Source organism: Trichinella spiralis (assembly GCF_000181795.1).
Source record: "Trichinella spiralis strain ISS 195 chromosome Unknown Scfld1, whole genome shotgun sequence".
In the NCBI taxonomy this organism is placed as follows: domain Eukaryota; kingdom Metazoa; phylum Nematoda; class Enoplea; order Trichinellida; family Trichinellidae; genus Trichinella; species Trichinella spiralis.
Genome location: NW_003526940.1, coordinates 2,156,111 through 2,174,314, shown reverse-complemented (window position 1 = coordinate 2,174,314; position 18,204 = coordinate 2,156,111). Strand labels below are relative to the sequence as shown.

General features: G+C 30.4%; 3 protein-coding genes across 3 annotated transcripts; 1 reads left to right on the top strand and 2 right to left on the bottom strand.

Moving 5' to 3' along the window:
- Nucleotides 1–297: 297 nt before the first annotated feature.
- Nucleotides 298–3,147, bottom strand: Tsp_11090a (putative variant SH3 domain protein; the record flags this gene model as incomplete). The annotated part of the gene is made up of 9 exons (XM_003381939.1): nt 3,018–3,147; nt 2,837–2,948; nt 2,578–2,773; nt 2,003–2,368; nt 1,834–1,948; nt 1,522–1,777; nt 1,101–1,276; nt 433–725; nt 298–380 (listed from the first exon to the last, which is right to left on the bottom strand). Coding segments are annotated over exons 1-9 (1,727 nt in total), but the record flags the coding sequence as incomplete, so codon positions are not given.
- Nucleotides 3,148–6,942: 3,795 nt separating this feature from the next.
- On the bottom strand, nt 6,943–11,791 carry Tsp_11089 (putative variant SH3 domain protein). Its single transcript, XM_003381938.1, has 10 exons — nt 11,766–11,791; nt 11,488–11,522; nt 10,691–11,104; nt 10,333–10,440; nt 9,978–10,165; nt 9,540–9,618; nt 9,210–9,482; nt 7,608–7,951; nt 7,079–7,270; nt 6,943–6,975 (listed from the first exon to the last, which is right to left on the bottom strand). The coding sequence occupies exons 1-10, from the start codon at nt 11,789–11,791 to the stop codon at nt 6,943–6,945; spliced, it is 1,692 nt and encodes a 563-aa protein (XP_003381986.1).
- Nucleotides 11,792–16,641: 4,850 nt separating this feature from the next.
- On the top strand, nt 16,642–18,101 carry Tsp_11088 (acid phosphatase). The gene is made up of 3 exons (XM_003381937.1): nt 16,642–16,747; nt 17,541–17,611; nt 17,922–18,101. The coding sequence occupies exons 1-3, from the start codon at nt 16,642–16,644 to the stop codon at nt 18,099–18,101; spliced, it is 357 nt and encodes a 118-aa protein (XP_003381985.1).
- The last annotated feature ends 103 nt before the right edge of the window (nt 18,102–18,204 follow it).

Below are 18,204 nucleotides of genomic sequence, written 5' to 3'. Positions count from 1 at the left end.
AATTGCTGTCAGGGATTGACAATTCGATCAAAGAAACTAGCTTCAAAATTTCACTGTCCTTTTAAACCGTTGGTGAATATTTCCAAAAATATCACTTTTATAAATTACTAACCGTTCTACACATAAACTGCAAATTAACAATATTTAATTAATCCTAAGTGAAAATTAAATAAACATTTTGAAACAATTAATTTACTGTATTAAAATAACTTATTTAATAAATCAGTTCTACAAATAAACACAATTATCATTTTATATAAACGTCATTTAGCTTATTTTATATTTTAACAATCTTACAAATATGCAAATAATGCAATTACAGTAATATTATTGATATTGCATACCATACAGTAACAGTTATAATAAATCAAGTCTACTTTCTTTAAAATTATCAAATGATGATATTCCATTATAATTTATCAATTAGCTTACCATTTGATTCGATGCATCAACTGGACCGTTGCAGTTTGGCAATTCAAGAAAATTTGACGGTACTAAACCGTATCGGCCGTTTAACTCACCAACATAAAACCCATCCTCGTCCATATCACCAAATACAGTAATGACATCACCGGAGAGAAAACGAAGCTCTTCATGTTCAGCATCCATATTCGGTGATAGTATGCGTGGGTCATAGTCAAATTTAGCCACAACGCTTGTAGCTGGTCCAGTGCGAACAGCTTCTCGAATTATACTTATCAATTGGTTATTGTAATTGTTTGATCCTAAAGAATTATATTGAACGAAATATTGTTGCAATTCAATTAAATCATTATTTCATGTCTAAACAAAAAGGGAAATTTCTAAGGCTTAGCTTTAAGCTGCAATTCTATTTGAAAGTATTAATAACACACGATTCAGAGGAGGATAAAAATAAATGATATAAAAATATAAATATTAACTAAATAAAAATTCTTTCTTTTAATACAACTGTTTCATAATCAGATAAACAACAAACAAATATTGAATTATTTTGCAAATTAATTGACGTATGTACAATTACAATTGCACTTTTACATTTTTATTAAAAGTAGAAACATAAGCATTGTTTTTAATAGTTTCTTTCAAACTCGTTTGAAAATCGATTTTCATTTGGTTACCTGACTCATTTCGTCGTGCTCTAACCTCTGAATCAGATATATTTGTCGAATGAAGTTGTCTTTGCCTGTACGCAGTGGGAGGTTCTTCTCGTCCATCCGGAGATCCTTTTCCTCCGTCAATATATCGCCCTCCGTTATAATTTGAAGAACGATAACCAATAGTATTTCCAGCAGAACTGAAATTAAATCATCATAATATAATTTCAAAGAAAAGTAATGTTCACATTTCATTCCGTTTTATGGACAACAAATATTTCTAAATTTGAAACTACTTTTCATCGTGCATAAATAAATATACTTTAAAATTTTTTATTGTTCCTTCCTAAAATCTGCTTTTCATCACATGACATTCCATTTAGTTGGATAGTATAATTTTCTAATGCTTTTACACGAGAATTTATCAAAAAAAAATTCTTCATACCGCCTATCCAAAGAACGTCTAGGTGAATCATAGCGAGGAGAAGTGTGCCAATGAGTTTGATAATAGTTTTCATGTTGATTGACGAAAGAATTTCCTGGGTAATATTCTGACGGTTCACCATTTATATCACGTTTGGATTTTCGACCATGTGATTTTCCAGTTTGCTGATGCCGAGAAGGGGAAACGTGGTTGCCGCTCATGTGTGGCAACACAGTTCTTCGGCCATGATACTCCTGGCCTACTGGACCTTCATCATCTAAGTAATCATAAAAATTTTTTAATGTTTTAACTCGGTTTCAAGATTAAAGCTACCTGGTCCGGCACAATAAACTGGTGACTGTTCTCTTTCAAGGATGTTATCTACCTGAGGTTGATCCAGACTGTAAGATTTCTGTTTGAATTTCATTCGACGATTTCGTTGATGATTCTTAAAATATGAATAAAATCAAGTGCACAGATAGATAGATAACAAACTGACTACTTTAGAATATCTTTCATCAGGGGTGCCGCTGGATGTTTCATAATCCACATATCGGCTTAAAGTTGGATCACTGCTATGTGCCCATTGTTCGTAATCTGCTGATGTAGCATAACGACGCCTGAAACGTCCATATGCGCTGTTCTCTTTCATCCTTTGCAGCGTATAAGGATCCATGAATGGCAACGTGGGCAAATGATTCCAGGCACCGTTGCCACCAAATGGCATAACATACGGATCTTCAGCAGGAATTGCTGGAAGGTAACGTAACTCATTTTTCACTTCAACCACAAGATTGCTTGGCACTAAACCAATGCGTCCATTAATTTGCCCCAAGTAGAATCCATCTGGATCTGGATCTTCCAGAAGCTAAACAGTACAAAACTGGAAGGTCAGATGTGAACATTAAATAAATATTCAGCTTATATGATTAATTATGATTATAATTACAAACACCTTGAAACTTATATATTATTTATCGTTTACTTCTAAAACCTTAAAATATCTTTTTGTTCCTGCACTTCTGATTGTAGTTACTGTAAATTAAATATCCCACTGCATGAAAATTCCATCCCTACCCTTATAAGTTGTCCTCGTTGAAAAGACAGCTCATCTCGAACAGCATTATAATTCGGTGACATATGCTTAGGGTTGTAGTCGTACATGGCAACTAAACATCGCCTAGCTCTAGGCCGACTTCTCCAGGAGAATGAAGCACCGCGATGATCTATTCTCAGATCAGGTTCACTTGCAGCTCTGCTATTTGTAACATGTCTAAAACAAAAAAAAGAGTTTAATAAAATTCATTACTATTGATCAATATTATTATATTTATACCGTTGTCTTGGCAAAGATTTAGAATTATAAACTGGTTGGATGTATTTCATCGCAGGGGTCCAAGTATCGGCTGTTCTGGCAGTGAGTATTGGAACAGTGTCTTCCATCACTTCTAAAAGTACAATTGAGAACGTAATGAGAAAATTTGAAATGATAAAATTTTCAAAAAGAATAGAATTACGGATATGTGGAATTTCAATGTAAGTCTGTCCTCTGAATTCTGGTGATTTGTCATCTTCAAGGCTGAGCGATCGACGCCTCATAGATGAACGGGATTTTTGCTGCTGTCTTAACAAATAATTCGTTTCCATTTCTAACAAGCTGGGTCTTTCAGTCAATTTTCCGCCCTCGTCAGGTTTCGTTAATGGAGGATGAAAGATATAATAAGAAGGTGCAGTTCTGATTGTTGAGCTGGGAGTCTCAAAAAATGAACAAAAAATAAACAGTATTGAGTAAAGCAAATCAAAGAAAGTTAACAAGTTTTGATAATAAAATGTGATTATGACAAAATAAGATTTAAAATTTACATGGTCAATAAAAGAGCGCAATAAGATAATCAAAATTAGTCGACCAGAAAAACCCAATGGCACGTCTCTTCCTAACAAACTCATAAAACAAACAACAGCAAACTCCATTTCAAATCCAATTTAATTTAGTCAAAACCGCGTGTGAAATTATGTACTCCAAAAATAAATCTGACAAACCCTAGAATTACTTTTATAACAACATGGCATGCCTATAGCCTACTAAATTATACTATACCACTAATTGATGGATAAAGCACTACTGAAACCAATGATATAAATAATTAATATGTTTTTATTTTTATTCAAAAATAACCTTAAATAAAATTATTTCTATTAAAAAATTGGATGATTTTTTTGAACTACAAAATAATTGTTCCAGAAAAATGAAATCTAAATTTGCAAGTTATATTAATCAAATGTTCTCTAAATGAAGCTACGTTTTCACATTGTATACGACTGATTTGTGCACAGTTTCAATGTTTATTTCTGAAGCATTATTGTGTCAATATTAATCAGTTGGTGTGTTTACTTACTTCTTGTCTACTGAACAAAAGCTGTTCTCTCCAACTTTAGAAAAGCAATGCATACGAATGTGACTTTAGTGTTAGACAATGTGCAAGATAAAGAAAGTCTAGATGCAATTAGCTGATTTATTCATATTTTTGTTTAAAAGCTAAAATCTGCGGCACTTTAAAAGAAGCGAATTCTCTGATCCCAATGCTTGGAATGATTATCCAATATACACTGCCTTTATTGGCATATTAACGTTAATTAAATTTTCCATGTAACGTTACTCAAATAACAACTTAGAATGAATATGATAATTAAATATTACATGAAAAGTTGATTAACTTCAGCAATCTACAAAATTTTTAAAACATTTAAAATTAAGAAAAAAATAATTGAAAATTTTAAATACAAAATATGAAAATTTGAAAAAGCATCATAAAACTTCATTAAATTACCTGACTTGAATTATTTAAGCATTTAAAATCAAATTTAATTATCAATATTCATTTGGAAAATAAATGAATAGTTGAAGTGCCGCTCAAACAATGACAACAACAACAACAACAATAACGAGCATTATAATTATTCATCTCAATGATAAGTTTGAAATATGTAAAGAAATCAATATGAACTGCTTTGAACAGTGATAAAATTTAGTATTGGTTGCTGTCATCAGAGTGAAAAAGAATTTTTCAGATAATTGTGCTAATTTACTAAAAAGCATATTTTCTTTTTTGAATACAAGCCAAACCTTAAAACTGTTTGAATTGCATAATCTGTCTGTAATACAGGTTTAAAACTGTCTGAAATGATATTTGTACAAAAAAACAATATTAGGTTGATAGCAGCAATATAAAAATGAAAAACTGAAACTGTAAATAAAATAGAAAAGTTTAGGCAAAGTAATACTTACAGATTCAGATTTACCCAGACTGAAGCTTGGCAAAGTTAAAAATTTCTCAGTAGTAATGGCAGAAAAGCTAACTGGTAAGAAAGTTATCCTCAGTTACAATTTTCTCATGACATGTTGACGCAATAAAAGTGGAAAATTATATTTCACATGAATAAGCAGCAGCAAGTTTGCATTAGGAAATTTATCGATTATCAAACGTTACTAGGCCTTTAAACGGCTCAAACAGGGAATTGAGGTTTCTAAGTGAAAATGATAAAACGCATCTGAGTCGAAGAAGAAGAAGCAGAAGAAGAAGGAAAGAATACGACATGCATGAAATTGTGCGTACGGAATACAAGGAGGATCAATATAAAAAAAGCATTTTAAATGACAAAACTCACTTATAAAATAGTTAATGTATTTTTAAACATAAAAAATTGACGTCTGCAGACTGTTCAGGCAGAAAAAAACTACCTTCAGTAGTAGTTTATTCATTACACACTCATAGACATTTAGAAGCCTAAGCTATGATTTTTGCTAACCATCAATTTGCATGTCAGCCTTAACCAAAAGGCTTCAACAAAAAGAACATTCAACTGCAAAAAAGAAAAAAACTCTCTCTCTACTCTGTTAAGCTTACTACTAATTGTATTCCAGAAAAGAAAAGAAAAAAAGGGCATTCTTCAGGTGGAAGCCGTGTTAACTAGCTGTTAGAAGTTAATCTAGCAAGAGATTTAAAATTCTTAATAAATTTGAAATAAAAATTCATAAATTTGCCCAATATTAGGTAATAACTTCTGAGCATCATTTGAAATCCATAAATTTTAAATGCTCATTCCAAAGCGACACACTGAAGCGAACAAAGTCAATAAAGCGCACAATTCAGTTTTATAAAAAGGAACATATTTTCAGATGCATTAACTTTTTATAAAGCGGATGGCAATTGAACTGTCATTTTCATTTCAGAAAAAGCGAAGAAACTCTTTTACAATAATTACACTTTGAAGTCACTTAAATGAATGAATAGCAAACAACAGTTTAGATTTATTTGTCTTAGTTGTTGTTCCAGGTGCCAAATTTAATTTTATTATCTGCTTTAATAGATTATCAATAAAGAAAATAAATGAGTAAAACACAAACAGTTCAATAATAAAACTGTTCAATGCTGCTTCCTTGTTCTTCAGTAGTGTCAAAACTTCGAAAAGAAAAATTTATTTTATGCTACACTTGTCATAGGCTTTATTTTGATAAAATGAAAAAATTACTTGTGTGTGATCTCTGACATTGTGAAAAGTTGAAAAGTAAAAATATTTTTCCAAGGGAAATGAACACAACATTCACCAATAGTAGACAGAATTTACATATAAATTATTATTGGTATTCACATGTTTAAATTAGCAACTTTTGAACAACAGTATCTGAGCAAACATCATTTATAAATCATCAATTGATAGATTAATAAAATTGAAGTAAAAGCACAACATTTTGACAAATTTATCAGATAAAAAGAAATACTGTAAAAAATTTAGCATATATTTGTTAAAGATTTGGTAAAAATTGTCATATGCCTACAGTTAGTTGTGAAATGCAAGATGATATGACAGATGTTCTTGGACGTTGGTTAATTATGAGTGTTAATTATGAAAAAGAAATCAGAAGAAAATCAAGAAAAGTCTCTAGCGTCTAGTGGAATATAAGATGAGTTGCTAAGTTTGAAGCATTTCATTAGCGGAAGCTCTTTGAACCTCTCGTCGTGCAAACTCAACTCGTAAAAGGCTATTGATCACGCTCATCCATATTCTTCGTTAATCTGTTATGGATGTAAAATTGGCGAAAACATCGACGTTGATTTATCAATACTTCAAATTGGCAAGCAGAACATTTGGTTAAAGTGTAAAAACACATGTGGACACAAGTTCCGCAAAGTGCATCATGAAATTCAAATGCTTATGATGTCATGATTAATTTTTAAATCAAAAATCTCTGCCAAAGCTGTCTTTTAGGTTTAAGTTTGTGCAATAAACTAGGAATGTAATTTTACAATCAGTACAAAAATGCATTTCTATCATATGTCAAATCTTGCTGTCGAGCAGTGGCAAAATTTTTCATATGAAAAAAAAGCAATATTTTTTTCTTCAAATCTTATCCAAAACTGAATATATTGTGCAATATAACAATCACTTACAAATGCAAATTACACAATATACAATCTGTACAAAAAAGTAGAAAAAAATTTTTACAATCAATAATTCTTGTAAATTAAACTTAAATAATAACAAAAAATACAGAAAACAAAAAACAATTGAAACTCACAAGGTTAGAAGAGTTCACCATCGGCAATTGGCAAGAGGAGAGGTTAGCTGACTGACAGAGCGATCGTGTAGGCAGTGTTTGAGACAAACGTATATTTTGTGTGTTCGGTGAAGCTGTATGGTAATTGTAAGAATTAATTTCTGCATATGAATTCATAGCTGGTGGTATTAGTGATGTCTTTTCATTCGCAGACTAAAAAGTAAAAAGTGACATCATTTTACAAGAACAACAAACAGATAACAAGCATTAAAAATTTATCACTGGACTGCATGTTAACAATGTCCATAATTTGTAACTTTGATATTTATGAATTCAGGAAAGTACTTGAAAGGCAGGAAACAATGCATATGGCATTAACAAAATCAATTTTTATTATATCACAGTAACAGCTTGCAATTCATAAAAATATTAAAAGTTAAAAATTGCATTTTCATTTTTTAACGCTTTCTTGCCTTATAACAACACTTTGTTTTTTGTTTTAAGCAAATAAGTAAAACTGGAAGTTAATAATAATAAAATTTTGAAATACCGTAACTGCAATCAGCTTTGCAGTTTGAGGTGATTTGTGTTCTGGCTTAGGTAGTCGAACAGCATTTGAATCTGCACTGATTGATCCTTCCCTGGTCTTTGCTTTCACAGTGATGAAAAGAGGCGGATCGTCAGACAGATCAGCCCATTTGAGCAAAACATGATCTCCTGTAGGTGTGTCCACTTCGCTAATTTTTTTACCATCAGCATAGACGAGATAACCGGCAATGGCTGCTCTAGAAGGCGGCTTTGGCTGAGTAGTCACCGGCTGCCAGGTAACCAAAAGAGTACCATCTTGAGGACCAAATTCACATTGGACATTCGTAGGAGCATCGGGAAGTCCAACTGAATTATTTTTCAAATTCATTTAATTCAAATAAATAACTGAACATTTTGATATGAATCTGATTACTAGATAAATAAAATGATTCTTACATATCAGCATCACTAAATACAAAAAATTACTGTCCGATACATATAATGCAAATGAAATATATTATTCAAATAAACAAACATTTCGATTTCAAAAGCAACATATTATTCATCAAAAATAATCAGTTACTGTGCTGAAAATCAATTTATCATTATCTTTTAACTTTTTTATTTGGGAAAAATTAAAATTTATTTTTATTCGCTCATATTTCAGATTTTATCATTGTAAGCATATGAGTTTAAAATAATGTAATAAAAAAATATGGAATAATGAATTCATATGTAAATTATTTGCAACAACTGCACAGTTATGTTAAATAATGTATACATCTATGTTCACTCTGCTTTTCAATTAATATTAATATTTAGCAAATAGTACTGAAATTTTTTATTAGCTAATTATTTTTGTAACATTTTAATAAATAAGATGAATGAAATATTTAAATTATCTCTACTTTATGATTCATACATATTTCATTATATATTTTTATTTTTTACACTTATTACTTTGATTGGAAAAATTGGGAAAAATGAAAAATCATCAAATCTTTGAAACATAATTTTATAAAAATAATTTAATTTGCATTTACTTTGAGAATGAAAAACCTTTCAATTCAACAATTAATAAGCATTACATAAAAATATAATTATTTAAATATGCAAATGAGATTTTTGCAACGTTACTTATGTTAATTAAGTTCATGTTTGTTAAGATTCTACAATTTTTAATTTCGAACAATTTAATGTATAAACTAAAAATAAAGGACCCAATACTTGAAGCTCTTTCACAATTTAGAAAAAAATGAGTAAGGAAATGAGCATTACGTAATTTTTTAAAAAATTTTTTGTAAAAATTTATATAAAGGAATTTTTATAAAAAGGAATATTACAGTATAGTAATGCAAAAATTAGAATAAAATGTTATGAAGGAATTGTTTCCGATATTATATGCATATTTGTCAAATCAGTCTAAGATATCTGTCATAAACAGTCAACATTAGACTTCAAAAAAACGGAGTACAAAAATTAGATTGCCACTGTAGTTTTATAAAGGCAGTTTCAAGTGTAAAACGTCAACAACAATAAAATAAAATAAAATAAAATAAAATAAATAAAGCATATGTAAAATTAATTTATTTCGAAATATATGAACAAAAAATTTCTTACATACTTTTCGATAGAGTTTTGAAGTCGACATGGCCTTCCACAGGTTGTTCTTCAAGAACAGCTTTTGGATCTTTCACTCGGACAGAGCACCGGTAAAGAGTAGATGGAATGAGTCCTTTGAGCAGTATTTGATAAATTCCTGGCGGGCATGTGCCCACCTTTAGTCCATTCAACAAGATTACGTGCTCGCAATTCGAATTACCAGGATACCAAGCAACTTGAGCGCTCACTGGTGTTATGGAAGACACTCGAACATCTTGAGGTGCAACGTTGCTGTCTAAGATTAAGCCCATAATTTTCGAAACGCAAGAAGACAATTTTGATCTCGATTTACCTTTCCCAATTGTAACCGTACATGCAGCATCTGGTGAATAGCCGGATTCAGCTACTGATCGCACTGATAGCCTGGAAATCTTAAAAAATCGTATTCCACTTTTAATTTATAATTATCATCAAGTGACAAAACTGAAGTGCTTCAAATATTTCAGTTGTATCTATCATTCGTGTAAAAAATTATAATTCATCAATTTACCGTACAAAAAAATATTGCATGAAAATAAGTTTGAAAAATTCAAAACGTTTCAATTTAATTAAAGCTAAATGCAATTTGTTTTATTCCTAGAAGCAGAAATAATTTATATTTTAATCAAATATTTTAAAACTTTAAAATTCTTCTTTAATGTTGAACAAGTGACAGTGATTATTTCGTGTAGAAAAAGTAGATTAAATTCAGATCATAAGCAGATATTAAAAATTCTTTAAGTAAAATTACTTTATCATTATCAATGTCTTCTACAAGTGCTTTAGTATTATAGCCAGCTGGGACTACAGTCCGAACAACGCCATCTATGCAAACATGATACTGCAAAACTGGCACCAGGTTCGTTGTCGGTGGAGTCCACGAGATCAAAACGCTTTTCCGTAACTGTTTCTCAACCGTAAGGCTGTTTGGAGAGGGTACTAGTAAGTTGAAATGTTATTTTTAATAATACAAAATTTATGATTAAAATTAAAGAAAAATATTTTCATATTATTCACAAATAATTTTACACTTGTATAGCAAATTTGATATGCAAAGTTCCAAAAAATTGGCCCTATTCACGGACACGTATGCAAAATGCACTTACCTCGAATTCCATCATTTTGACGAAGTTCATGCACTGTCACGTTTGTTACATCAACACAAGGATAAGGGCACATATGTTCTGGCAGTGAACTCATATAATCGTTGTGGCCTAAGTTGAAAAGAATTCAAATAAATTCAACTGAATATCAGTATTCTTATTTTTATTAAAGCAAATACTAAAACTGGAATTATTATATGCTATGATTATTCATTTTATATGAAATGATAAGCAATATTTTGTTTAAAATAAAATGTTATCAATGTTTAAAATTATAGACATTTTTCTTATACATTCCTATCATAGACTGTCATTTTAAATTAGTTATAATTTTAGAAATGACCAGAATAATCATTGTTACCTCTTTGAACAGTGGTACTGTGTGAAGAGTTGTTTTGAAGAATAAAAGACAAGTTATTTTCTCTGTTAGCATCGTGAGCATAATCGACCGTTAACGCAGAAGCGGAGTTTAAGCTTTTCAGTGAGGACGCATTGTCTGACATTTTGTTCAAAGAATCCAGTCTAATCGGTTCTACATAGTTCGATGGAACTAAACCCCGTCTGCCATTTGCAAGTTCTCCCATGTAAAAGCTATCTTCATCCATTTTTCCACAAACCAACACCAAGTCACCTTCATTCAATGGCAGCTCCAGTTCTGGATTATCATTAGGAGAGTCTTTCAGTGGTCGGTATTTGTATTTGGCTTGAAATAATCTACAACTTGGTTTCGATGACATCCATTCTTTTACAAATTTCAAATCAACCTCATCATCATCTAAAATGAAGAAGTTACTTATTCAGTAGAGACTAATAATAAACAATAATGAATATTTATCCAATAAATCAATGTCAATTATTCTTTGCTGTTTTATAGCTGCTAACACGACAGATCAGATATACAAACATAGATGTTCTATGCATAGTATTTTCATACAAAAATCTGAGCGCTGTAAAAAAGAGAGTATAACAAAATTACTGCAAACTATTAAAATGCTCAATTAATTGAGCTTTATTTCCACTTATTCTTGTAAAATTTTTCTTTCATGCATGTACTTTAACTCTATTAAAAAGCGCTTTTAAAAAATCAATAGAACATTCAACATACAGCAATGACAATTATTTACATTATGCGTGTAGATTGCAATAAAAAGTAAACACCAGAAACATAATCGAATTGTGACAAGCCCGATGAGCTTTATTCCATAGAAATTTAATTAATTTTCAAAAACTTTCAGCCTTAACAACACTGATGAAACTTTATTTTAATCAATTCTGTTAGATATTTTGAAATTTTGGATATTATAAAGAAAATTCAAATGCACTGCAGTAATAAGGTAACTGAAAAAACTTCTTGCCTCTTCACACAACAATATATTGAAAATTCAATGCAACTGAAAGTATTTATGTCAATTTGGGGCTCGTGGAATTCTTATTACATTGCGGTGCATGCTGGAACTGCCATTACATTATATACCAGATTATATCCTTGCATTTGGAAAAGTTTAGCAATGGATGATGATCATTATAACAATAATTATTCGTGAGTAAAATTGTTTTTCAACAAAAAAAAATCTAAATTTATTAAAAATCAGCAACTGAATGATTATTTAAAAGTAAACAGAATAAAATGTAGATTGAACAAATAAATAAACTTCTGCTACTAATTACTGCTTTGCAAACTACAAAAATGCAATGAAATTAGAAAAAATAATTGATGAATATTAAAGTACATTTTTAATTTAATATAATTAAATTTTTATTGTTAAAAATTACTTGATATTTTTTTGTTATTGATTAAAAACTAAAAAGGACATATGATTAATGTTATAAAATACAAAATTGCACAAGTTATTATTTAAAAATAAATTAATATGCAAAAAATAGCACGCTATTGCTTACAAACTGCTTGATTAATGCATTGCTTATTATGACTACTTGTTATTGTAAACGTAAAATAAAAATGTTGAAACAATAAACATCTTCAACTTGAATTACTTACAACTATGAAGCAAATTTCCATAAACTTCAAAGGAAATTTTTTTCATAAAAGTTACCAATATTACAGTCCAATATATTTTAAATATGCCTAATCGGTGCGGTTAAATTTAGACTTCACAGATTGAAACAGCTACAGAATACAATATCCGTTTGAACACGCAAGCAGAATAAAGACAAAAATAAAAATTCAGTTGAGAATTGTGAAATGAATTTCACCAAGGATTTGAAATTACGTTCAAAATAGAAATAAAATTCAATTTTGACTTTTCTCTTTTATGCCAGTTTCAAAGTTATACGACATTTATATTGGAGAAATAATTGTAGAAAGCATCTTTTAAAATTCAGCTTTACACAGTGAGCGTATTTATTTTATGCTCCTTGATGAAAATCTCTGGTGAGATGGATTGATATGAAAGAAATGAATGTACAGTTGCGCTACTGCTGAGCTTCAAAACAAGCTATTTCCATTCATTCTTCAAAAAATAACTTCACCTCAACTAAATTCCAAGATCATCATTTTCACTTCAATTGGGAAAATAAAAGAGAATTGTAATTGTAAAATCGATTTTGGCCCCTGATAAAATCCGCCACTGAGTGGAATACTTTCAGCTGTAAAGTGGACGGTCAACACGCCGCTTATGAGCAATGATTTGTTTGAAAATTTATTCACCATGCTTTTTCAAGTGCACCATTGATGAACCGTTGAAAAAACGCGATGAGCTGCTTTGAAAAGAAGCGAAATGTCAAAACAGCTCGTCGAACATATATTACACTTCAAGTTCACCTTATTGAAGCGAATTTCAAGTGAGCAGTGGACAAAAGTGGAAAAATTAATGGCTCCACGTTGCTTTTTCTCAAGATGATGCTCAACGATGCCAAAACAGATCAATGCAAATTATGCTGAACTGAATGAAGCACTACTACAGTGAGTTTATAAAATTTAAGTATACTTGAAAATTAAATTGGCCACGTTTTTGTTTTGTTTTTTGTTTGGATCAGCTAAAATCACTTTTCGTAAAATATCAATCACCGCTACAGATTTTCGCACATAATCACATAACTCTGAAAATGCCCACTATTCAAACCACACAATATGCAGAACATATAAATTCATTTCAGTTTTTATTCAGCAAAAATTATTTTTACCTGTTACATAATTTGACAAGCACCAATGGAATAATTAAATTTTGCATCCGTTATTTTTTGACGTCAATTCTTCAATCAAAAGTGTCATTTAATTAAATTTAACAGCAAATTTCAGTTTTTTAGACAAACTTAAAAAACAGTAATGTAAAATCTATTTTGAAATTGTTCGATAAAATTTACCTAAAATGAATTCTGTTTTAACAGATAACTGGAAATAATTTTCTTGGAATCTTAACATTTGGAACTATGCTTTCCAAAATTGGCTCCACATTGCAAACGCTTATGTACTTTTTTTTGCTGTGAATAGTTGTTATGATGAAATTCAATACACAATTTCTTCATGTGTATTTAGACGAGCTAAGTGGTAAAGAGAAATAGTTATATATTTAAATAATGCAAATGCAGGATAAGAATTACAACTCAAGATAACATATTCTTCTTAATATTGAAATACAACTTGAGATTTAACAAACAATATCAATCTTATGCAAAAACAGCACTTTTACAATGATTCGATATTACAATTTTGCATTCACTCAGATAAACATGAAATGCAGAAAACTTTTGTCCATATAAATTGAAAAAAAGTGAAATCAAGCATATAAAATTACTAGTTCTAGTTTTGCATATTGTAGCATTGATAGACGCTTGTTTAAAAATTTGCAACTAATAATACCATATTAAAAAACTAAGAAACATGTGATGTGCTAATTGCACCAGTAGGAACTGTCAAAAATTACGACAAAGCGATGGATATTATTGAAATGTTGTCATTGTTGTGGAAGAAATTTAAATCAATATGCACGCATAGACTCATCCATGACTCTGATTCGGAGGCACATTTCAACAATTTCAAATTCACATTGCACTGAAAATACATGCGGATCTTCTTTATAGAAAAGTTCAGAAAATCAAGCTAGCATCTAATGACCTCGAGTTTAAATTTCACTTATAATCTATGCTGAAATCATGCACACAGAGTCAAATTAGTCATTGATTTCATCATTTGCAACGTGAAAAAATAATTAAATATCATCCGAGGGGGTCTTTACAATTGGAACAATAAGTCTTTTGAGGTGTGCAAGTTCAATTAATTTCAAAAAATTAAAACTGCAACGTTTCAATTAGCATTTGTTTTTTACAAAGCAATGCAAAATGTATTATTATTATTATTTGAGAAGGATTGATATACGGTAATAACAATGGCAAAATTCATAATGATGTTTGGTCATTTTTGAATTCAACAAACAAGCAAACAAGGTGTGAAAGAATAAACAAGTGAAATAGTGATAACTTACGTTTTGGAAATCTTTCCATGAAAATAGCGCGCACTATTTAAAAAAAAGATAAAGATAAAGATATACGGATGGATAGAGATAGACAGAAAGAGAGAAAAAGAGAGAGAGAGAGGGAGGGAGAGAGAGAGAACGAGGAGGTAAATAGGAAAGTTTCAAAAGCGAAAGCTATACGCCAATAACAAGCCGAACCTCGGCGGATGCTGTCTGGAGGTTTAATGAACTCTTCTGCTGCTGCCGCAGTAAGCGTTTGCGAACTTAGCAGCTTTAAATTTAAAGGAACAGTCACGCGTAATGGAACACGTCAAGATTGATTAGTTGCATGAGAAGGAAGGAATAAATAGCAGAGACAGATTGAACAGGACAGTTCAGGCAACGGTTAACAAGAAGTCAGTTGCTCGCCTGAAACACGGTTCATGATAATTAATTTATCCTGAAAAGCACTGTCGTTATGATATGATTTGTAAACCATTTTATGTAAACATGCATTCAACAGCCCAATGGCCAAAGGCCGCCAATTGGCAGCTCGTTAAGAAGCAACGCCATGCTTAAAATGTTGAACAATGCTTTGCAATCGAATGGTTTTGCCTTTTTCAAATGTGCCAATTTTCCCGCTTCATATTCCATACCAATTGTCCATTAGAGTTGAGTTAAATCAACATTTTTTTATTCAAATCAGAAAACAATAGAACAAAAAAATATTTTGCAGTATTTTTTAAAATATACTTTTAAATTATATGTTTATTTCAAATTTAATATTATTAATTTATAATTTTTGAAAATGTTCTTTTCTTGTACAAAATGGTAAAAATTGTTTTCATTGAATTAATTTCATCAGAGGAAATATTTATCCAATACAAAGCAACATTGCTCGCGTAAAATGCATGGCTTATTTGAACATCAACGTCCATAAACATTCAAAGAATACAATCTGACAATTGTCATCATTTCTTAAAAAGTGAACCTCAGAAAAAACAAGTAAAAAAATTAGATACAGTTATTTTTTTACAAGTTTCATAGCTTTCTTCAAGCTGTTTTTGAATGTCGTGAATCAATTTGCCAGCTACAAGAAAAATGCATCGATTAAAAGACAAATAAGCAACCTCTTTGAAAAGCGAAAAGAAAAGAGTTTAACTATTATGGAAACTTTATTGAACTTTAAAAATGGAATAAAACGTGTCAGCAGCTTGGCAAAAAGAACTGTGGTCAACAATGGGACAATTTCAAAGTATATGAACCTTTTAAAAAAGAAAAACTCTTTCAAAACAACAATAGAGGATAAGTGTAGTAAATAGTAAAAATTTTCATAATTTGCACATTGCAAAGAAAGCATTATTGTTATAATTAGGCTCTAATTAGGCGCAGATTTGATTTCCATTTCTTCACATGTAATATTTAGTGCACATCCCAGTCGCCTTTCAAATCTTTTAAATTAAACAACAACAACAACAAACGGTAACACAATCTGAAATATTCTTTAGAGTAGTATTTATTTAGAGTAATCTTATCCGTGAAGACTATCAAGTGTATCTAAAAATTACTCCTGCATGTCACAATTCAGCTGATAAAAAAGGAATTACTTCTCATTTGAAGTTTCAAGGATTTCTTAAATTTAAAAATTACTCCAAAACACAATTTATAGCATTTGTTTTTGTCAAAAAATTAATTGTATATTGATAAATTAAAAGTAAACAATAGTGCAATACGGTGAAAGTAGAACAATTGATAATTTCTGCCTGTCTTTATGTGCTCACAGATGATTTTTGGCAGCTCAGGATTGTCATTTATCTTGAAAATCCATCAACGTGATCCATGCACAAGAACGTAAATAACAATGGATGTTAATATTCAATAATCACTTTAAACATTGCTAATGACGAAATGCAAATGCGCGGTTCGCACCTCTGTCTATCTACAAGTAAAATTTGCTTTGACACTTGCAGTCAATAATCATCAATGCTCGACGTCAGCTGAACAGAGTAATTGAATACAAGTACCGGGGGCAGAGATGCTTGCCCTTGTTCAATTTATTACTTCCTTCGAATTATTTACTTCACTTGTTTTTCTTTTTCTTTTTTAAGCTTCATTTTTTAATTTCAACCTGTGAGCACATTCCTTTTTTGTCTAAATCTAAATCTTCTACTTTGATCTCAGAAAAATAAATTATTCTTATTCTTTACAAAATGAAAAGTGTTCGAATTGAAAAATTCATGCTAATTTGAATTAAAATATCAAGAAAGATCTGAAAATATTGAATCTAGCAAACACTAGTGTCGATTAGATAAGTTAAAAAATTAAATAATGTGAAACATGCAAATCAAAATCCATGTAAAAGTGATTTATCATTTTGCGCAACAAAATAATCAAATGTGAACTTTGTCAATGTCATCAATTTTTGAAATTTCTTTGATCAAAGAAAGCAAAATGGAGAAAAAAACTAATCAAATGTAAAATGTATTGTTATTCATTTGATTAAGAATAATTTAGCACTTTCTGCTAGATATTAATGAAATCAAATGAGAATTTCAATTGAAATAAACTGTTCTTTTTGACAGCTGACAAATCAAATTTACTTGTTTGAGAGAACATTTTCTAATCAAATTTGCATTCTGTAATATGCACTTAAACTTGAAAAGCACACAGAGCGAAGTAAATGAAGAATTATCACTATAAACTAAAGTTATTCATTATAAATTTATAGTTTCTTCAAGAAAACAACATCACAAAATTGATTCTATAAAAAAAATTAATTAATAATAACATTAAGTAAAGAAAATGAAGCAAAACATGACGATGGTCATGTGCATTATTTATTTGCACATGCACGTACTACATCATTACATGTACAAACTGCTCTCACTTTGTTTTTTGTGATTTTCTTTTTTCTTTTTGAAAAAATATTGTTTGTTATTTTTTAAATTTATGCAATGAAATAAATTATCGTTATCATTGAAGCATAATGTCAGTTTTTGATGTTATACTGAAATATCCGGTCGATTAGAGAGTTGCCCGTTCGGCAGAATGGACAAAACTGCTTGAGATGATGCGTGATAAATGTCGATAAAAATTTTTGAACAAAATGAAATCGCTTTTGCAAAGCCGTATAAATAAAAATCTACGCTACAAACAGCTCTAAATATAGTGGTCTTAAAGGCGAGCGGCTGTCCATTTATTGGCAATAACAGAGGAGGTTTGCCGCGCATGAACGATCCTGAGGCAAATAGAAAGATGAAAGGAGCAGAGGAAAATTTTCCCATCGGAACCAACCATGCCAGCTTGGCGTTTCACAAATTTTCCTATCCGAACAAATCGAACGACAATCATCACTACTAATAGCGGTGCAGTTGAACAACGTGGGCAAAGCAGAAATGTTAAGCTGTAGAAAAAAAAATTGAAAGGCGGCAAGGGCTTGAAATCAGAGTTTGAAATTATCAGC